General features: G+C 35.9%; 1 protein-coding gene across 1 annotated transcript in view; it reads right to left on the bottom strand.

Moving 5' to 3' along the window:
- Window positions 1-11766: 11766 nt before the first annotated feature.
- The window catches only part of gria1a (glutamate receptor, ionotropic, AMPA 1a), a 113274-nt gene continuing 100996 nt past the window's right edge, over window positions 11767-24044 (bottom strand). Inside the window, exons 12-16 of the mRNA XM_053505764.1 lie at window positions 23146-23344; window positions 22602-22849; window positions 20110-20224; window positions 16846-16980; window positions 11767-13848 (exon numbers count right to left, since the gene is read on the bottom strand). Of these exons, the coding sequence (XP_053361739.1) occupies window positions 13681-13848; window positions 16846-16980; window positions 20110-20224; window positions 22602-22849; window positions 23146-23344 (865 nt within the window). The 3' untranslated portion in view covers window positions 11767-13680. The remainder of the gene's footprint in view (window positions 13849-16845; window positions 16981-20109; window positions 20225-22601; window positions 22850-23145; window positions 23345-24044) is intronic.

The following is a 24044-nucleotide window of genomic DNA, read 5'->3' as shown; positions in this document are numbered from 1 at the left end:
TTAAACACAAATCCATCCCTGATAGGTAAGAGGTAAAGTCAAAATGATTTGAATGATATTATTAATTGGAATTACTGGCTTGTCGGGCATACTTGTTTACGCTCAGTGGGCTGCGGAATGAGATGCTATCACTTGAAAAAACGGATTGTTCCGAAAACTGCCAAAATATCTATTTTTCTCTCTCTCTCTTCCTCTCAGTGTGAGGGACGGGATGAAAGGAAAGTGACAGGCAGCTGATAAACCTGCCTTGTTTTGCACTACCCTAATTCCTCCTCTTGCATTAACACACCGATAAACCTTTAAAGTACCACGAGTAGAGGGGGGCATATCAGAGTTCTGGCACTCCAACTTCAGGGAACTAACTGCAATTAGATGCAGGAATGACAGAAATGACAAGAAGCCTTATGCTGCTTCACGTTGGCAAGGGAGGACTGTAAATGCCAACCTAACAATCGAAGAGGAGAAGAGAAAGTTGAAGAAAATAATAAGCACCCAGAATAGATCTAGATGTGTTGATTCTCAGTGTGGCAGGTGGAAAAAAAATCTTTTCAGAAGAGATCGTACACGAAACAGAAAAACAAAAAAGTGAGCAAATGGGCGTAAAGATAAAAGTAAAAAATATATAATACAGGGACCAAAAGGATGTGTGTACATCAGAGAAACTCTCATGTGTACAACCCCCCGTTTCACACAAATTCATTTACTGGACTGTTGAACTAGAGGGTTGGCATGGCAACAACCTATTTCTCCACAAACATATGTACATAGAATATAAAACTGATACCAACTGTTAAGATTTAAAGGGGGGAAAAATCAATAATGTTAAGAGAGGTGAGAAAAATAAATTTCATGTCACCTTTCATGTTATATATGTTTTACTGGGATGCGATTTGGAGAAAATTGGAAACTATGGTATTTCATTTCCCCTCCTGCTTAATGCAGTGTCAGACAGTACCTTGCTTGGATAAACACGAACAAACAGAGTGGATAACCATCTCGTTCAGGTTTAGCTCACATTTTCCACCAACCTGCAAGATCAGCAATCTGTAGTGTAGATCTGTGGCTGCTGTGTGTAGAGTTGAGTTTTACAAAGCCAAGGTGGATTTTACAGATAAGACCAACTGTAGCTTGGGTGAATCAAATGCTTTAAAAATAATAAAAATAAAAATGCATGGTCACAGTGTTAGTTATTATATTGTACTGTATTTATTTGTATTAAAAATTTGGTGCAATGAGCTAAATGACCTTCACTGTAAAGAGTCAAAAATGTTTTTGGTTAAAAAAACTTTTGGTTTTTATGTGAAAACTGCAGTCTGTTTTTCTAAGACATACTTCAGAAGGTTCAAAGAGGACAGCAAAAACTTTTATTGGTTTTATAAATTAAAAAACATTTCCAGCACACTGCTGAAACATTAAAAACAAGATTTAAACATACACTATTAATGTTTCGCAATTGTGTAGGAATTTTAGCTTTATGTAAAAAAAAAAAAAAGTCTTACAGACAGAAACAATGAAAGGCAGCTTTATTTCAAATAAAGTATAATTTATTTTTATATTTGCTTTTAGTTTTTTTTTTTCTTTACGCAGTTTTCAATTCTGTACTCATGAATTCTTATGCTGGAGCCTGTAGTTCAGAAGAGCAAGAAGATAATGAGCGATGGCCTTGAATTTCATATATTTAATATACTTAATATGCAGACTGAAATATTTTGCGGAAAAGAAAGCTTTTTTTAATTTATGTGCAAGAGACACATAGCAGCTGACTTAATATATTCATACTTACATTTTTTCCTTACCTACATACCATATTACATACGGATATCATTATTTAGGCATAATATAATTTATAATAATATATAATTACTCCATGATTTATAGTAGTTAGGCTTTGAGGTTGCTACCTGAGATCTTAAGGTTTAAAAACAGACAGAAAATGCCTTAGCATTACAGTACTCAGTGAGTCATGACACACATGGTTACAGATCGTTGGCCAAGCAGTTGAACACTCATATTTGGCCTGACTGACCTCTTTGCCTTGGACTGATGAGAACACACTCATCTATTTTCATCGACGCAAGGAACATTCGCTCCTAGCTTTCTTTTAGCCAGACATCATCATGGAGACAGACGTCGCAGTGGTCATTAGGGCGCCGCGGAATGCAGCACTGGAATCAGATTACTCTTCTTCAATCACAGGTCCCCTGCTTGGTTTAGAGACAATGTATAAAAGCCAGCAGATCGATGGACAAATTAAATTCTGTCTTTTCTAATATCACAGTGACAAAGGATGAGACAAAAAAGAAATCCACTTGTGTCTAAGGACCAGAATGATTTATGCATTGCAAGAAGGAAAGCAAAGCAAGAGAAGAAGCTTCTTTCGTGCATCTTAGACATGGGGTGCAGGTTCTATGTGCATGGAAGCAAACCACATGAGACTGTTCTGTATAAGGGGATGCATCAATAATGCATAGTTTCAGACCTCTGAAGATAAGACTTTCATCCAGCACACAAAAAATATTTTTTAATCCAGCATGATGACATGACACTCAGTGTGTGCCGCACCGCATGTATGTGGGTGTGCAAGTTTTATACGAGTGGTATCAGGCGTGTGAGGATCTGGACCCAGACTGCTAAGGAAATCTATTACTGATGCACAAACATTCAACGACAGATTGCAGTACAAGCTCAAAACAAAGGGAGCAACTCATGGATTTCTGAATCACATGGCGTGACAGCTGCTTGCTGAAACTCTTAGATTCTTCTCATCCTTTTAATGCACGTTGCTTTCATAATTTTTTTTTCGTCCTGTTGTGAAGTGCTTCTGCTGCACAATGGATTATCAGATTAATCATCAAAGTTGGAATGAAGTCAGAACTGCGTTACTCCTCACAGTTTTGCTCGCATGCATGTGGATTTGCTAGCATGCATGTCCTTTGTCATTTGCATTATAAAATGTTTCTTCAAACCAGTATGATAATGTGTCGTACAGTTCATCCCAGGAAACACTGGTGTAGGAATTTATTTCAAGAAAATAAGGAAATATTATTTAGTTTATCTTCAGTTTCCACTTTATACTAGTCAGGCTACAGTGGGTCGAGAACCACTAACATTGTGCATGTGGCACGAATCCATCCTGAATGCAACACCATTCCATCACACGGCACCCGTGTGTACACACGTACACACATTCACACTCAATCACAACTATGAGCAACAGTTTAGCTTAGGCATGTTTGTGGAATAGAAGAAGCCATGTGAAGCAAATATACCAAATAAGAACCCTGCATGATCTGTAAAATTTACCTGATAGACCTGACATGCTTATGCATTCATGATAGTAGTTTATAATCTAGTCATTTAAGGTACAATCTACTGCCTACCAATCTTGCTATATTAAAACTATTGCTGTAAAATATATTACAACAGTTCAACTGAAAATGATTAAAATAAGGCAATTATAATAAGATGGAAATTGTATTTTACCTCATAAAACCAGATCTGTCATTTTCTTCTGCTGCAGTTCCTTAGCTCCTGTTCTTCACAGACTGTCATCTCGATATTGCTATTGTTAGAGGCAAGGTTTCGAAAAGAAATGTAAAATGCAAATGCATGATTCATATATAACACATGTCTTATCATAGTAGCTGATTGCCAGAAAAATATGAATAAACATTTTAATCAATGTGTTTATTTGACATCTGGGGTGATTAAAATGTTATTTGAATTAATATAAATGACATTTTGAAACAGTAACTATAAGGATGCTGTGATGTGGTTCGTCATTTACAGTACTTTAGAATAGTCTTAGCTACCTATTAATGTAAAATACCAATTTAGTGTATTTTATCATTTCTGCTTAAAAGTAGATTTAAAATTTCTAACAATTAATGGTTCAATTTTGAATCAAAAACAATTATAGTAGAAAAAACCTGTTATATGTCAGTAAGAAGAGAAACACAACACATTTACTGTTCAGTCAAAAATGAATGCTGGCTGTCAAGGCTTAACTGAAAAAAAAAGAAGCATGCTTGACAAAGTCCCCGGGAGAACTGTGACAGGTTGTCCAAGACACAAAAACTGGCCAGGTAACCTGTGCATTATTTTGCACTGTGTATAAAACTGCTGATGCAATTTAGATGCAAATATTATCTCACCAAATATTGACTTTGTTTAGTTAAATTTCATGTCTTGTTTTATTAAATTGTATATCTTAATAGCCTGTGTGTGTGTGTGTGTGTGTGTGTGTGTGTGTGTGTTTTATGTTAACCATGCACAAAAATAAAAAGGTAGTTTTGGACAATGTTCCAGGGAAGGTTTAAAAACAAACATTACCTCTTACTGTAGCTACCTTATTACCGGCACAAATATTGCCATAAATGTAGTGAATCTTGGCCCCGAAAAATCACTTACTTAATGCAGAAAAGGACTCTTTTCTTTACTGGCTAATTTTCTTATTTGGGGTTTTTGGTATACAGTACTTTGTTAGCATTAATAACATCATTAAATCTAGGTACAACAGGTTTAAACCAGGGCTAAAGCTAGGAAATGTTGATAATAAACAGTTGTTGTTACTCTAGCTGGTTAGCTGATAAGCAATCTTAATTTAGCTAGCTGGTTTAGGTCCACTATGTAATAACCTTTTCCATTAAAAAAAAAGATAATATCTAGATAAATAAGGAATAACTTGTTAGGTAACTTGTATATTATTCATTAAATCCTTTGCTCATTCTTACATTTTTCCTATAGCTGCTGGTCTTTCAGAGCTACAATACCATACAATTGTTGTTATATCATTACAATGACAATAAAGTCTCTTTATCTCTTTATCTTTATCTCTTTACTTGCTGTAAAGATAAAATATGTTCATTTTTGATAAAATAATTAATCAATTTTTTTTTTCTGTTCTAACACATGCAAATAAGCACTTTTATTTCAGAGAATTCAACACAATTTGGATTGCCCTTTAAAAGCAAGTCTTTTAGGCATTGGTGAGTGAGAGTGCTGTTTGTTCGAGTGATTATCTGCTGCAGAACTGCAATAATAAGACCATTGAAAACTCCATACTGGCCACAGAAGAGAGAGAGAGGGAGAGAGAGAGAGAGAGAGAGAGAGAGAGAGAGAATGCAAACTGAGTTATGATGTCCCTCATGTAGCACTAAAGTGGAATTAAGGTTGGTATCAGGTAGGACATGACTACTGCGAATGACTACTAATGTTCTCCACATGCCCCAGAGGGTAAAGCAACAGTGCTGATAATGACTCTCCACTTTCACACTCGGTTAGAAATTCATGTTATGAGTGTGTTTGATAAAAGGATTATTATGTGCAGAATTTGCACAGCTAATTTGAAAGGAAGTTTTGCATGTTCTCAGCCATGACCAGCTATATAAACGTCTAACATACAAGAGCGCAAAATCGTTTCTCTCCTGTCATAATTTATCAAGAAGCCACCTGTTAATGAAAATTATAATCATTCACGTTTAGTGTACTAATTTCCTCATGATTTAATTGCCACTCACTACCTGCACTGCTATGATTATTATTATTGCAGCTGTGATGTGACACCGTTTACGTTAGCTTATACCCAAGTCTTTCTGCACTTGACATGAGCTGCAAAATGTTTTAGAGAAACTGCAGAGACGTTCACTGTAAACGCATTTCAAGATTTCAAGGCTTTCCGTGGAGAGATTTCCTCTATTTACTATAAGACGGTTTTAGGCTGTAGGGCTTTGAACGGTGAGATGATCAAGGGAATTAGTCAGCACTCGAAATGCAAGGCTGGCTTCTGCCAAGTAATATAAGTAAGCATCCCTTGTTGAACTACAGTAACTTCTAATCTTCTTAACCTTCAGTAAAGGGTCTCAGGGCCAAAAAACAAAAAAGAGTTTATTTTGTGTAAAGGGGCAGAGAAGTGATTAAAAAAATCACATCAGAGAGACCAGACCTCATAATTGCTTTTTTGCTCTTACTTCAATCACGTTCCCCAATGGAAAAGGAAACTAGCAGGTTTATTAGAGCTGGTGGCCTGTGATTGCCTTTTAATGAGAGAATGACTGTGAAGGCAAGATAAGGAGGAGCTCAGACTAAGAGGTCCTCAGTGGGATTTGAATAATCATCAAAAATGTCATGTCTTTAAAAAAAACTTACAATAGGATATGGCAGTCCAGCTCTTTCAACCCTGACCAGCCAGACCATTTTTTTCCCACTGCAATGGTTCAGTTAAGGCCTCTGAAAATGAATTTTATTCCTTTTTTAAAATCTTGCTATGTTACAAAAAAATATGTTCTTATATAAAGAAGAGTGAAATTAGTTTTTCTGCTTTTCATACTGTCAGATCAAATCCTTTATTGATCACGAAAAAAAAGAAAAGATAAGTCTACCTTCATTTGGAAGGCAGGATTGTGACATTTTAGGTAAAATACAGGTCCATAGAGGCAAACAATATACATAATGAGTCTTTTAGGTTTTCAGATGCATAAGATGTGCAGCCTATTACTTTTCTCCACCCAATTTTCTCAATTTTTCAATTATTTCTCAATCAATTATCTTGTGTTTGTTTCTGTCGCTCCCTGTCTCCAGTCTCCAGTTCTTATTTACAGTATAAGTTGAAAAGGATAAACACCTTTGTTAAAGTTGAATAGCCTGGAGATCATTGATATTGATAATGATGGTAATTTAAAACCCATTTAAAACAAACATCTGATGTAAAAGATTTCCATAGAACCCTCAAATACACAAGTACACATTCAGATATTTCAATACCTGATAATTGCTGCTTTTTATACATTCAAAAGCTTTAAAATGCTTTCTTGGGTACAATTAGTGCAGTGACTACAGCTCATATATTTGGTCTGCTATACAGTGGTTTCATGATTTGGACAAGCAACTACAAACTTGATATGTAACTAACAAACATGCATGTTGATTTACTCACACAATGTGACATTGTGTATTTACTGTAGCAAAGCAGCAAATTATCATGTTTTGTACAGTTGCCCTTGTTTAATGAAAAAACAATAGAATACAATGTAAATTGCAAATTGACTGATTTATAATCAGCAATGTGATTTCCTAAAGCTGAAACACCGACTGTGGGGGCAAATTACTATGTCCATTGACCACATTAAATTCGACAACATCAATTTATACCACATAATGATGTAATTTCCAATATTTAGAGTATTAGATTTTAATAATAGGAAACTAATAAACATGAAGGGAGATCACTTATCAGAGATGGACTCATCAGACCACATGACCCTTTTCCTGTGCTACAAAGCCTGGTGTTTATACGCAATAGAAAATTTGTATATATTACTTTTCCCAATTTGCCTGATTAACACATGGTTTTCGTTTAGTCCCAGTCTTGTGAGTTTTTATCACGTTGTGTGTGTAATTCAATTCAATTCAATTTAATTCAATTCAATTACATTACATTTTACTTGTAAAATTATGAAGATGTGTATGAATTAAAATAATAAGAAATGGAAATGCTCTTATTTTCACTATTAAACACAGCTGTGAATTCTACTGCTGATTTTTATGATGCAACTTTAGCAAGCTTTTAATTAACAAGCTTTTAATAAACTATCTCTTCAGGTTTCAGTAATGTTTGGGACATTTCTTAGTCCAGTCACTAAGTCCACGATCTACTTACTGTAGATGTTTTCTTTGCTTGGTGCAGGCCAATATTTTGTGTAAGAAATGAGAAGCTACTCACTAGAGTTGGTAAAATAATTATTGCCAGCTGAGGCTTATTTACCATGATAGTAATTATTCAATCAAAGGGCAATTAAATATTTGCCTATTGTAATCCATGCAGAGAATTTGTATTAATTTCTTATAGCCAGGTTGTATATGTAACAACCCTTCAAACTTTAAATGTGAATGTTTGACTGTGTCACACGAAATAAAGAAAATAAATAAATATATATTATATAAATATAATATTTCATGCTAATTCATGCATATTTATTAATCTATTACCTTTTTTATGTGTTGCAGATGAAACATGAAATTTAATCCACTTGAAGCTTAAGGTTTTTATTCTTATATGAGTAAAGGAGGAAATTAAAACATAAGAAAAAAAAAAACACTAACATGTTCTTTATATAGCATTTTGGATGTATTATTCCTACAAATAGAAGATTGTGACAAAGGGTAACACCACTTTCCTGGCTGAGCTCCTTGACGATGACATTGGTTGCTTTAGCAACAGCTGGGAGGGCAGAAAGCCCATCCAGCCAGGCTACTTCCTTTCAGCCTTCACATCTAAGGCTCTAGCACCGCTCCATAATCCACTCATCCGTCATTCCGTCCGGTTCCATGTGCAACACCATACATCTCTCTGCTATTTGCATCTTCCATTTAACTCTGACATCCATCTTCCCACGGTGCGTTTCCACTCTCACTGGAGATGCTCTGACTGACCCTCTGTGGAGTCACCATATGTATGTTTGATTCACAGCGAGCCACTCGTTCATCCAGCTGCCTGTCTTGGTGGATGGTAACCTGCACATCAATGTTGCAGGGCTTTGCATGGAGTAATGGTATGAATGAATGCTGTTTTGGAATCGAGGTGAAATCTGAGCACATTAGCGCATTTAGAGAGAGAAACAGGGAGAATCTGTCTCTGTCGCTGAGCTGATGAGGTATGGTGATAAACAGGCTGCTGATGAGTCAGTGAATCACTTTTTTTATTCCCTTCCCTGCTTCATTTTTTTTTCTCTTTCTATTTCTATCTGTACAACCACACACAGGGGAGTGCAATTCAACACCATGAGCACGCTCCTACCCAGTAATTGACAGTTAGCGAGACAGGAGCTCTAAGGTAGAATGACTGAATGACATGTTTCATAAATGCACTGTATGTTTTCTTATCACATGCATCCATCCATCAAGTGTTCTCTGAGCACTTTTTGTTAAGACAGTGATGAAGTGTTGGTCATGTCAGAACAGATTCAGATAAAATATTACCCCTACATCTGTTTCAAGCCAGTTGCCAGTTGGACTGCATTGGGAGGTATGTAGTATGATGGATGTGCATCACAGCAGGTAAGGCAAGAACAGGTGTCAGTAAGAGCATGTTCAAGTGTGTCCGCATGCGGGGGTATGTCATCCACAGAATCTGGAAGTGATGCCAAGTGGCTTAGAATTGGCCCTCTGCTCTGACTCATATGCAGCAGCTGGATAAGAAAAGAATATGGTGCCAGCTGAGACAGGGAGGGAGAAAGATACCATGCATAGTATGACTGCTCACAGGGTGGGCGGGAAAAAGAAAGGGAGTGGGATGAAAGCACATCATGGCAGATGTCATGAATCCTTTTTTGCAATCTCGCACCCCTACAATGTGTCTTCATTATGCATGCTGTTCAGGCCCACACATACGAACATGTTACACTGCAGGCATGGTATGGTGGTAGAAATTAGGAAACACAGGCTGTGAAAGAATTAAACTGTAACTCTGTGGATCTGCCTTCTAATGAGCAGCTTTGTTTTGACATTTTTTTTGTGATAACTAATCACTTTTAATAGATAGTAATTGCGAGGAAATAACAAATATTAATGAAGACATTATACTATGGGGTATGGGTTGCTCAATGGTTACGGTGGTGAATTACTGCTTGAAAGCTCCCATGTTTAAACCTCAGCATCACTTCATGGCAGCTGTTGGTCCCTAAACAAAGCCCATAACTGCTCAGGTTTATAATGAGATGAAAATGTTGCTTGAGATAAAGGCATCTGCCAAAAGCTGCACATAATTTTTTATGTAGTTAAAAAAAACATGATTTGTTTTTAAATTAACTTATTTTGTGTCCAATTCAAGAAGACACAGCATTCAAGGAAAGTTGAAAAACAGTACAAAAAAGAACAAATGTCCCTTCTTTAAATACTTTATTTTTTATTAAAAGTGGACAAAGGAAATATGAGTTTTACTTAGGCTCCATTGCATTGATTCATCTTTAAATGAATAACAAAGTTTTACAATCACCACCTACAGTATACACACACACACACACACACACACATATATATATATATATATATATATATATATATATATAGAAATGATTTGCATTTTGTTTTATTGGAGTTATTAAAGCTATGCAAATACTGCATGATCTTGGGTTATTTTGATGTGTTGTGATGTCAATTCCTTTAAATATACACTCTAAATAACAAAACCTATATTTGGAATTTAAGAGAAATATTGTCAGCAGTTCACAAAAAAATTAAACCGTTCATCTCACCAAAACATGCACCTGCAAGAAAAAAATATAAGAAACTGATTATTTTGCAGTGATCTCTTCTTTTTCTTATTTTTTTTTACAGAGCTGTTTATATAATTATTATGACTATTAGTAGTATTTTTTGTAAGATTTGACATTTACATTTTGTAATACAATTAACTTGCAACTTTCTGTATAATTTACTTAATTTTAATGGTAAAATAAATAATTTGCTCATTTCATTTTTCAGTTCATTTTATTTATATAATTCTTGTAAGAGCTTAAACTAATTATGTAAATTTATGCTTCTTTACTTCGACATCTACATCTTTACTCCTAAATGTCCACTAATGCCTTAAATAACTCCATCCAGAATTGGAAGGCCACTTCTTACACCTGTGTTTATAAAGACATTTCAATATCCTATGGTATTAAAGAAAACAGAAAATAAGTAACACTAAAAACATTTTCAGTTAAACATGTATCAAATTGAGTTTAAAAGCCATACCGCACATTATGTGACTGCATGAACTTAAATTTAAACAGGACTATTAATTTCAGTTTACTGTGACTGTTTAAATTTCAAGCTTATCAAGAGACACATGCAAAGGATCCAGCTCTTGTGCAACATTTGGTTCTTTTTACAGTAGGTCAGCATGTGTTGATTTGCACATGCACAAGAGTTTATTCAGTCCAAGTAAATATTATTTCATTGTTATTTTTTTTAGATTTTGAGAGCATTTGCAAAATAATACATAAAATTTGGGGTTTAGCCATACATATTTACATGTATTCATTTATTGCAGAAATTAAAGATTAAACAAGTAATTCTAATAAATAGCATTTTTGTAAGCTAATGTAATTCCTTCATTTATTATAAACTTAATAATTAAGCATTAAAAATGTCACTAAGAAAGTAACACATTGTTTCTTAAACATGAAATATTTTTCTTCTTCTTTTTTTTTGTTTTGTTCTGGCTTAATTTACCTTTATACCATTTCTGCCATGTTCAGACTGCTGTACAACAGCTTTCTGGTATATAAAACATGACAGACATTTCAATCTATTTGTTCTGTGCTTGATAATGCATCATTTGGCCCTCCATTCATCCTATGAGGAGTTTTCTGTGGAGCATGGCATCCTTCCAAACACTACAGTTAGCAAATGAGCACCTGTTCTTTGCAAAAGTGTTAGCTCAGCAATTAAAAGTGTCTTATGAATGGGAAATCTTGTCTGACTGCCAGTGGGCTGCTGTTGGGCCCTTGATCAAGGCTTTCATTCCTTAACACTATGATTAGGATGGAGTGAGTCCCAGTTGTATGATGCTCTGCATGAAAGCAGCACTGGATTTCCCTAGCAGTAAACTGCAGGGATCTTAATAGGCTTTTTTCATATGTATGAACCAAATGGTGCCTCAAATACAGTACTGTAGATACAGTAGAAAACACAAAATGACAAAAATCATAATTGTTTCCTGGTTAGACACAAAAACGATCAACTATCTTCTGACTTTGGTTAGAAAGTGTGTTCTTTTTATTTTGAACTTATTATTGATTTCTTGTTTTCCATCCATACCATTTTTCTGCAACCACACTGATTCATTATGATCAACATAAACCCAACAAATGAACATAAATAAACAGATCACATCATTGTGCAGTGTAAGCACTGAAGATCGTTTTGGCATTGCAACCACAAAAAAAAGTAACATTGTTAACCAGAAACACAAAGTATCTCAATGAACTGCCTAATAATTCTTATCTCTGTAATAAATACATCCCTTTACATTAACGAAGCATTGCCTCAACCTACAAGTTCATATGAAAAACAGCAAATCACACAACTCTCATAACCCTTACCGTACTATTACTCATTGTCTCTGTCAGCCATTACAAATCTGTTACTGTGTATAAAATATGTTCAAAACATGTGGCCACAAAGCAGCCCAGACTCCTGTGCCTTCATAAAAGACATGAAAGAAGCAAGAACAGAGAGTGAAGGAAGTACAAAGCACTCTTTGTTTACACAGAGGACAAAGCATAGTATGTGGTGTGAAAGCATAGTACTCTTGGGAAGCTCCTTTATTTTAAATCCAATGCATCAGAATGGAGCAAACATGACTTAAACACAGATCTTAGTTATTTTTCACTGTTAGTAATAATCTTTTTCACTAAAAGTTTCGGATATGCTGAAAAACCTTTCTTAAAGCATATGTGCACAGAGAGAGAGAGAGAGAGAGAGAGAGAGAGAGAGAGAGAGAGAGATTATAGGCAGGCCACCGTCCTTAAGCACTTGCTCCATTTACAGTCTCAGAACTTAGTTATAAAATGACACATACGTCAGGTTCTAAAATGAAACTCGCTTTTAGGTCACTCCGTCATACAGATTCGTTAGAAGTACAAGGCAGTTGAGGAATGTTCATTTGCAGTGACTGATGTAAAAAGAACATCTTATCAAAAGGATAGCTATACTGTAGCAACGCTTCAAAAATCCTTAGCTTTGGCTCTGTGCACAAAATACAATACTATACTTGAAGGGCAGAAGAATGACATTGAAATGACAGGGAGAAAATACTTAAAAAGCTCTTTATCCACAGTAGCTTGTGACATTTTTCCGATGCCCTTCTGTAAGTGCTCCTGATGAAATTGCAGATTCAAACACAGAACACACTCCCAAGTCAATCTTGGCACAAATGAGGTATGGCACCTTTAATGAGGCGTAGCAGCAATGCAAGGTTGTTGAGGTGAAAAAAAACAAAAAACAAAACAAAAAAAGACATAAAAAAACAGCAAGATAATCAACATGTTCAGTATGCTATGCTCTGCTGATCAACAACAAATATTCTCCCATTGCCCCAGTTAAGATTTACATTGAATTATTAACACTATTAACAGACTGACAATTTGATCTTTTTTTCTTTCCCCAATTAGGCTAAGCGAAGTTAATGGTGGAATAAAATCAGTAACATTGTCCACCAGGTCTAGGCTCTATGTGCATGTATTTTAAATTTCAGTCCATAAAACAGACTCACTGTTGTAGTCATTACAACATATGAGCCATACAATAATCTGTGCAAAATACCACATATTTTATGTGATCCTTTTTTTTTCCCTAGAGGAAATAAGGTAGGAGACAACATTATAGAACAGTGGTATAAACCAAGATATTGCACACTTAGAGACAGAAGTAATCAGCTCTGTTAGACTGGCATGGTATCAACACAACTTTCTTTTTCTTCTTTTAATGAACACTACTAAAAGGTGTCCCTCAGCATCATATTGCACAACATCCTACTTTCTGTATTCTTTTCTCTCCATCAAAACATTTTTTTTTCTTACATAAGAAAATCATTTCATGGGTAGTCAGTTTTGCAGAGAGCAGTCTGTGAGTGCATTTTGGCAGTACGGAGCATCCCTGGTCAGTTGGGGGACAATGTCTGTGTGGTACCAGTCACATGCCTGAGGCTCCAAGGCCCATGGCGGCTGTGTGGCTCATGCACGGTAATGTCTGAACAGCTTTAGGGAAGTCATGGGCAACGATGCGGCCATTCTCCCCACCGCTGCTGTTGCCACTCATCCGGGTCAGTGTGGTGCAGTGCATGGCATCATCGATGGATTGCTGGAATAAAGACATGAGCAGAGTTAGACACAGTATTGAGGAGTTGCATACATGCTGCTTTAGAAAGATATGCTAAAAGATTACATAAGCATTTTTTTTAATGTCCCATAAATACAGGGGAACATTATGTTTGGGTAGCTCTTGAAGAGAGACAATATTATTTGTAGGAAAAAAAGTTTAATTTCTATATCTTGCCACTTACTGTAAGGAGAATGTCAAAGCTACTGTTATATGTTTTAAAAGAACTAGCCTTTTGATCCTCGTGGATAATTAATTAATTAATTCGTTTTCTATACAGCTTCCCCTGTACAGTGTTGTGGGTCTCCTGGAGCCTATCCCAGTGAGGTAAAGTACACCTTTATTGTACAGGACACACACTATGGGCAATCTGGGTAGCCAGTTAACCTAATCTGCATATCTTTGGACTGTGAGAAGAAATTGGACTACCAGGAGAAAACCCACCAAGCACGGGAAGTACATGACTCACTGGGAAGTACAAACCATGCACACAGACCTGAGACGGGAATCGAACCCTTGGCCCTGGTGGTGAAGGCCACAGTGTTAACCACCCCCACATGGATCAATTATAATACAGTATGGCAGTCCTGGGTAAAAATTGTATTTTGGGCTCCAGAGTAGTTCAACAGACGAGTGTTTGCCTTATCAACAAAACCTTGTGAACTTGTGCTTGGCTAATGCTACAGCTGGGTGTGCTGGGAAGCAGATTGGACAAGCTCGCAGGATGGAAAGAGTGGCATACTTGCACTCTCGCATCAAGTCAGAGTGAAACTAGCCAGTGATGGGCATCTGTTACACTGAACAGTTGAACAGTATGGATAGCGCTTTCATCCAAGTGTGCTTTGCCACCACCTATTGTTGCAACAGCAGCAGTTTGTAAAAGCTGCAGTTGGATGGGATTATGTGTCCCGGAGGAAGCATGTCATACCCTCTGCCCTCCCTGGTTGGTAGCTGTTGCCTTAATACAGTAATGCCTAAAAAACGAGGATAAAAAAAAAAACTAAAAAAAAAAAAACCTCTGCATTTTGCACATTATATTTCAGTCATACCACTTTATGTATATACAGTATCTTATGCAGCATTGGTTCTTTTTTGTTAATTTATTACAGTTGATGGAAATTTGATCAAATGAAATGAAAACATGACGTTTAAATAAACCAGCCTCTGCCTAATATCTTGTTATTTCCTTGTCATATGGAATTGTTAACTTCCAGTTAGATATATCAAATGTAGACAAGACACCCTAATTTATACTATTTATTAAAGTTATTCATGATCTGATGAAACATCTGATGATGAAATTATCTGATGAGGTAAAAAGGGTAAAAAATACATAGACATCAGAAGCGGATATAGAGGTACTGATGTCCAAATTTACTGTAAATAAAAAGCCAGTTTGAAGCAAGTGTGCTCTGTTTCTAATAATGCTGTTAGTTAAATCACTAAAAAGTATCAGGGTACCAAAATGAGTTGTTGTTGTAAGGAATAATACAAAACAGACTGTGCTGTTTTACCAAAATAATGCACACCATAGGGGTGAGATGTGGCACAACGTGCAAGCAGTGTACCACTACTCCATATAAAAGTGCAGTGGAGTGTGTTATTCTGCTCATACCACTGGGATTTTGAAATTATGTTTCATTTAGTAACAAATTATATGTTGCGCATTTTAATGATTCCTATTTTGAGAGAAAAAATACTTCATGTTCTAATTACAGTCACAATAAATCTCTCTCTCTGTACAGAGACACTGAAACACATGGACTTTTCTGTTCTAAAGACTTTTGCACTGTTTACAAAGTGATAACAACTGAATGTTGAATGTTAAACAAATGTCTCCTAACGAAACGGTCTTCATGTTTTATCAGAATTGACAATATGCAGCTTAAATAAATAATGGTCAGTTTAAGAAGTGGTACTGCTTTTATGAGGCTGTCAACTTAAACAGCTAAAACACTGTATGATTGTATTGTACTCTAAACTGAAAATGATTTATTCATATCACATTTCCGTTGCACTGGGAGGATTGACTTGCACACCTGATGTCGAATAATTTGCTTTCTTATAAAACTGCAGACACTTTTTTAATATGAAATATGAATGGCTATAAATTGTAAATCCTGTAATTAAATTAAAAAAACACCCAGATGATTTTAAATCTAATATATAGTGCATAACTCATATCTAACTATATTAGAAGTGTTATTTAGGGTAATTGCCAGTAATAGAGTAGCTGATCATAAGAAAGTCCACTGAGGTACCTGTGGATAATATTTACAGTATGCAATTGGCATGTGTTGAGAGGATGAAGATTTGCATTTGTTATTTAATGAATGATCATCAGTAGTTTAGGTTCTATTAAAACAAGCACAGATTAAACTGGGTTTAAATAGTTACAGATTAGATCTTGATAAGGTTTTTGAGAAAGCAGATGCTATATTTAAGGAGGACTTCTGAGTGGCTGCCATATTTAGCTAGTCTCTGAGTGTCAATTATGGGAAATCAGACACACTGTCTCTTTTTGAATAATGAGCAGTCATTAGTCGAGATGGAAAAACATTTTTTTTTTGCAGAAGGAGTTGAATACATGGCCTTATTGCACCTTTTTTTCTTTTCGAAAAGAAAGAAAAGTCTGTGATAAGTGCATTACTACTGTACATGACTGCTTTTAGAATCAGGCTAGCAAGAGCACAGAAGGGTGAGAAGGATGGAACACAGGATGAACAGAAACAGCAGAAGAAGAATTAGGAAATGAAAAGAAAAAACCACAGCAAATACAGAAACGAAAGAAGAGAGAGCATGAGTGAGGGGAAATCAGAGAGAAAATATGAAAAGGGAGGTGTGTGTTTGTGTGTGTTAGGAGCTTGGTCACATTCCTTTTTGTCTAATGGATCTTCAAATTTAACCCATGTGGCCACTGTATAGGCTGTAGCTGTGCCACTCAGTGTAAGTGATTTCTAATGCAGCCTAAATAAACACCTTCATCCTGCGAGACTCGGTCCTTGACTTGTAGCAGAATTCCACCAGTGCTACCAGCATGGCCAGGCCCAGGCCGCCGATTAGAATGTAAAAAACTCCAGCCACATTACTGAGACTCAATGCACTTGTCTTGTCCTACAGAAGGAGATTCAGTCATGTTATATGAGAGCGAAGAAAATTCCATATACTCTTAAACAACACACACAGACACATTCACATGCAAAGTATATAAAATATACATTATATTAATTCCATACAAAACTCATAACTTATTTACTTTTTTCTTATGCATCAATTGCAATATTTAATAAACTTGCAATATTGAATAGTTATTCAAATTACTAATGAATAAGAAGACATGCTTAATTTAACAAATAATATTTGCTACATGTGATTTTAACAAATAATATTTTAACAATAACAATATTTATCCTCGATTATTGTCTTTTCATTTTGGAAAATAATTCCTCCACTTTGGTTATGTTTTATACACTGATCAGCCATAACATTAACACTGATTCTATAAAGTGATTTGCGACTGTTCCGCAAGATGAGCAAAGATTTTTAATAAATTTTAACTTGAAAAACGAGCAAGTCTTGGTTTACGAATACCGAGTATCATGTATCACGCATGCGCTTTTTGTTTTGATGCTGAGTGCCACATGATCACAAATAAGCCAACGGTTTTTCTTTCTCTTGCGCTGCGGAATTGTGGGTAATCGTCTCCCCTGCTGGGTCTTAGTGCGTGTCTCTCACTGGTATAATCAACATCCGTACACACGTGTACTGTTTACTATAACACTGTGACCATGTGTGTGTGTAAAACATATTTTATTTTGTGTTTGTATGTGTGTGTGTACTGTTTATTATAACACAAGTGTGTGCACATGTAAAGGAAAAGAAAGTCTAGCAAGGTTAAAGATCCATTTTCTCTCTCCCTTTCTGCATCAGCCTGCATACACTCCTCCTCACCTCTTTCCCTTGCTTTCACACACACACACACACAATCTCTCTGCTCTTTACAGAAACACAGCTCTGTTGCGATTCTTTTCAAAAGTAAAGTGCAGGTTAATTTATTTTTATTTTTACAGTAGCGATTCCGTTAGTATACGCTCACGCGTCATTAACGATGTTTTTTGTTAATTTTTTCAATGAAACAGTCTTTCCATTAATGTGTGTGTGTGTGTGTGTGTGTGTGTGTGTGTGTGTGTGTGTGTGTGTGTGTGTGTGTGTGTGTGTGTGAAAAACTCAAATAAGAGAGGAAGAAGGTTTACTGTGTAAGATGAGAAGAGGGGGGGATCTAAATCCTCCTCTCCTCTTACTTTAGCTTCACACACACACACACACACACACACACACACACACACACACACACACACACAGCGTCTGCGTGGATAAACGGAAATACTTATCATTACATACATATTTTTACTTCTTTTTGGGCTGTGGAACAAATAATTTTAGTTTCCATCATTTTTTAATGGGAAAATTTGCTTTGCTTTACGAGTGTTTTAAAATGCGAGCCAGCTTCCGGAACCACTGTATTATATACCAGTAAACTGGTGGCAGGACCATCCCCGAGGCTCATCAGAAAAACTAATGTAGGACGAATTGCCAAAAAAAAAGGTAATGCTGGCTGTGATAAACCGTAAAGTTATTGTAACACCACACAGATCACAGCGCATCACAGTTTGCTGTGTATAGAGCTTAGCAGTCAAAGAGTACAAGGTTGTTGATCTGGTCTCCAAATGCGAGTTCCAGATACCACAGCACAGGATCCTCAAGGATCAGAGCTATTTTGGTGGAAAAAGGGGAACCTAGGCACTATTGACATAACGTTTTATAGTTTTAATGTTATGGCTGATCATGTATAATTATTTATAGCTAATTATTTCAGTGCTGAATACCAATGAAGATCAGCATCACTCTCGGAATAGATTGGGTTGTAAATGGAGAAATGGTGTCTTATTAGGGTTGTTAGGGTTGATTAGTATTAGGGGCAATTAAGCCATAATGACATTTCTGCCTACCAGCCATCTTTTAATCAAAGGGGATTAACTCAAGCTTGCACTGTTACATGTGACCAGCGGCATTAAAAAGCGATGTCACTTTTCCATATGATCCATAGTGACATTCAGGCCTTTGTGTAGCACTGTAATGAAACTGTACTGTAGTTCATGCGGAATTTCAAAAAGCAGGCCATTATTTATACATTGTCCAGTATTTTTTCCTTTTCTTTCCTTTAAACTGCAAAAAAAAACCCAAATATACGAAGATAAAAGGAATGTGTAAGAAGTGAAGACTAAATTCAATGCTTGTGCAGTGCATAAAGAACTTCTGAATGCAGTATATTATGTGCTGCTAATTACAACCCAACACAATTAACATAAATCATTGGAAAAGCATGAATAAATGTGCTCCCTGAGACTACTGCATTAGGTTTATGAATCTCATCATTTATGAGCTCATAATTTAATGCAACACTTTAAAGCCCACAGAAGAATAAATGGAGGTAATGTGAGCTTGCAGAGGAAAGTCTAATTAAAATCTTTTTTTAATGCTTTTGTTTGTTTTGTTGATGTTGTTTTTGATGGCGTAGTGGCTGCTTCTGCTTCCGATTGTGAACGAAATTAGGAAGCCACTAATATTTGTCATTTTTATATCCAGCTTTTTTTGCTGGCTAATCTGAATATATAGGGTGAAAATTGAAAAAACAGGACATTGAATGATAATCCTGTTTAGCATTACCAGTATAGCCATCTGTGATTTCGTTATTTTTGTATTTGAACATTTTTTTTTTTTAAACAAAGGCATTTCAGAAAAAGTGACAGAAAAACTGTGTGACAAAAATGTGTAAGAGAAGGTCCCGTGGGACAGGTGTTTGGTTTATAGTTTGTCAACATTATGGTTTATTTCATATTTATTACATAAATATACTTAACAGATGATTTCTTTATCCAAGATTTTTTAATAGCAAAACATAAACTAAAAACATACACATATACTACTAGCCATGAGCCGATAATACCTGTTAATATTACTTAGGGCAACCGGCAAGCTTCAAACACTCTGCTGTGCCTTATCTGCCAAAAAAGGGTCAAACCAGAAATCTATTTTTTTTTTTTTTTACATCAAATCAGCAAGTATCGAGCCCAGCTTTTTGGAGATTTTGTTCAGAGTGTTGTCTCAGCATGGGCTTGCCGGTTACCCACCACCCTATGGTGCTAGATTTTTACCCGCTGGGTTTGTCACATTGGGGCTGACCTTTGAATCACCTCCCCCGCTGCCACACTCGCCCTTGTCGTACCACCATTTGTTTTTCAATTTGTCCAACAGGCCCTGCTCATTCAGTTTTAACACTGCCAGGTTTACTCGGTTTCTTGAAACAAAAAGACAAAACAATGTGGTTAGAGGCAGTTTCATGTAGAGTCATCACCCACTGTTGAACAAGGCTTTGAACTCATAATTAATGGAGTATGGAAGAGCACAATGGTGTTGGTAGTTGTTTTGATGTTTTCTGCAAGATGATATACAGTATTAGCTCAGTACAATAACTGCTTCCATGATCTAAAATAAAAAAACAGAATATGTTGATTTAAAAGACATTCATTTCAAAATGACATGTTTATAGTTATTATTGAGTTATATCGTTTATAGTTATAGTTCTGTTTAAAGATGAAATTGTATTTTAAAAACTTAACATTTAACACTTAACAAGACTAGACCTTAACATTATCTCAATAATTCACAAAGTTTTATCAAAGACCAAAAAAGATCCTTTCTTCAAACATGTCTTCAATATACACAGTATGTCTCCCACCCATTCATCCCTGTCCTGCACACAATTCCCATGCCATGGACTGACATTTGTACACTTTTTGTACACAGCACTGTACCTAGTACATTCTAATGATTATTATAGTATTAAAAACCTAATGTTTATTATGAAATAAATAAGTATAGTGAATGAAACAGTGCAAAACCAGTTGGACTTGAGTGTTTAAGTGTTTTGATGGAAAAATGTTTCATAGCTTCTAATTTTTTAGCACCGTCTTTCTTCATGTTCATACCAGTAAGTTGTCATAAAAAATACAGAATTTTTTTTTGGCCAAAATAAGATAAATAGAAAAGCTAGAAAATAAGACTATAAGTTCTGCTGTTTAAGTTTTCATTCATTCCTTTTCCATTCCTTGTCTTTTTCAGCTTTAAAAGCAACTGCTTGTGTTTTAAGGTAGTGGTCTGCATTCTACTGAAATACTGTTGGACGCCATTGCTCCAGAAAACTGACAACGCTGGAGACATGAAATACATACTGTATAGGTAATATTGATAGGTGCAGGTACAGTAGTAGGAAGACACTGATGTGCGTAAACCCCCAATTGTAGATTTAAACAGCTCAAACAAAAAAAAAAAGAATCTTTCTAAATTTATCGAGCGATAAAGTTCTGGCGGAGTGTGTCTCATGTAATCCATAGTTCAGATAAAATTGCCCTAAAATGAACATGATGTCTCTCAATCCAATACTGTATCATGTGGAGGCAGACAAGAGCAATTTTCTTCATCATACTCGCAAGTCAAATTATGAACAAAAATTAACTTCTTTGCATGGCATGTTAAAAATGGGTCTTTTTAAAAATCCTATAGGCAATGTCATTTTCTCTCGGTTTCTCACTCCATGTACAAAATTCTATAAGGTGGCCTAAATATAACAGTACAATTGCCAGGAGGTCATTCCCCCAAGGAGCTTTTCTTATTAGAGGGAGGTAGAGTTTATTGAAGTTATTTTAGCAGCTCTAAATTGCCCTTCTGAGCCCCTTTTGCACTGAACTGGATATAAGATCAGATTTGCATTGGTGTCTTAATGGCATGAATGACACTGACCTACTGATGCCATTATAGCCTGTGAATATACAGTACACATATCAATATCCTAATGACACCCATAACTTGCATTGCATTCAAATGGAAACACATAAGAATTAAATAAGTAGTAAAGCATTGTATAGCATATGAGTAATAACTAAAGCTGAGCCTACTGTTAGCTTGGACTGAGTGACTCATGTACAGTGCTTGACTACAGGACACTAGTGTTGTTTGCCATGATGCTGACCACAATTGCTTTCAGAACAGTAAGTCACCCTTTTGTATGCAAAGAAATTCTCAAAACCCCCAGTTTTTGGAGAGGGTTGCATGTGTTCTGTGCTGATTCATACACACATACACACACACAAACAAACTACCCCCACCCCCCACACACATCCACCCACACACGCCTCTGCACTGCATGGCGATGTAACCTACATGCCGCAGTCTCATTGCAGTGTGTAAAAGAAAATGGAAAATAATTTTTCCCACTTCTATGCTATCAGTTAAATTGGTAAGATTAATATTAACAGTAAAAAGGCCAAAAGCATCTTTAGAATTAAACTGTGGAATTAAAACACAAGGACACTTGTAGCATTTGTAGATAGAATTAATCTTCTTAAGCAAAACATGTTTTATTATCTTGTTCTGCCTCTTCAGAATGGGCTTCACTCTGTCAGTTTATAGACTACTAATTCATCATAAAGATAGAGAATTATAATGGTCTAATTTAATATTTTTATCTTTTAAAACGAAATGCAAATGAAATCGCTAAGCATACTGTATACAGCACAACACCAAGCTAATTTACTTTGATTTACACAGTGCAATGACCTAGATCACATATGATTAATGTAACTGAATGAGAACTACTACTAATCATGATGCATTACCTGAGGGGTGATCCTTTTGGGGTAGCGACACCATAACCCTTAGAGTCCAAATTCCCGCCCACCTTCATGGTATCACAGGGTTTGCGCTGTTCGATGTATTCATTCATGGTGGACTCTAGCAGGTAGGCATACTTTCCTTTAGACTTCCTAACTCTAAAAACGCCTTCATCAGTAGTCTTCACGAAAACAGATGGGTCGGCAGACTTCATATAGGACCACATCTTTTCAAAAACAGCAATCTTCGACCTCTGCAGGAAAAAAAAAACAAAAAACGGTGTGACTAATAAGTATTTTCACATGTGGTATTACTATAGAGACAGACATGGTTTACATTTGTTACTTTTACTGGAACTCCATCCCTACAATTACAGTCAAAATAAGGGCCCACAAATTACAAAAAGTATGCAGTAATACAAGACAACGAATAAAACATTATAATAAAGATGATGGTTCAGTGTTAACACAGAAACATTGCAGTACATCTACTTTTAGGGTTTCAAAATTTGCTGAGCCATCGGAATTGCAATGTGATTCATTTGCTTACCCTAAAGAACTCTTTGGTTGAGCCAGCATCGAGTGTACCATAAGCGATTTCCGTTTGCTTGGCCAAGTCTTCAGCACTCTCGATAGGGGAAACCATCCTCTCTACAGTGAGGAAGGCTGCCAGGTTAGCTGTGTAGGACGAAATGATGATGAGGGTGAAGAACCACCAGACACCACCCACGATTCGGCCCGAGAGAGATCTACAAATGAAACATGCACAAAACAAACATGCATATTTTAGTTTAAACCTTGTATCAAAATGTCAGTTGTCAAAAAAGGTCGCATAACTCATCATAGGCCATTTTCAGAGTTGAATAAAATATGCATAGAGAGGAGTTGATGCCAAAATTGCATTATTTGGCTCTCAGAGATGAGATGTAACTATAGGCTTAAATACTGCTATGATAACTGACTGAGTTGTGTGCATAGGGTGGGGTTTAACCAAAAAAAAAGATGTTTCATTTACTGTTTATTATATATCAGCATTAAACATCTCATATAAAAACAATGAACTTGTCTGTTTAAGTCTGTTTTTCTTGTGTGATATCAACTCGAGTATAACATTACCAACACCTGGGAAATTACTTCTGTGTGAAAAGAAAAAGCTGTCAAATGAGGTTGCTTTATTTATTTTAATGCCAGATATAGGATGTTTTCATACCATTAATAGGACAGTTGGAGAGTTCTACCTTATTCACTGCCTGGCCAAAAATAGTCACAAGTTTTGTTAGACTACATTTAGCTTTGATCATACCACGCATCTACATGACATTATTTTAACAACCTTATGCACCCTCACTACGTTTACTTCTATCCTGAGATGCATACATTTTTAAAAAAGCTTGAAACACCCTAGACAGCATGAATAAAAACTTTTAATTAGGTCAATGTCACGATTCT

Source organism: Clarias gariepinus, chromosome 10 (genome assembly GCF_024256425.1).
Source record: "Clarias gariepinus isolate MV-2021 ecotype Netherlands chromosome 10, CGAR_prim_01v2, whole genome shotgun sequence".
In the NCBI taxonomy this organism is placed as follows: Eukaryota; Metazoa; Chordata; class Actinopteri; order Siluriformes; family Clariidae; genus Clarias; species Clarias gariepinus.
The sequence above is the reverse complement of the archived record's forward strand: the minus strand, read 5'-3'. Positions and strand labels throughout refer to the sequence as shown.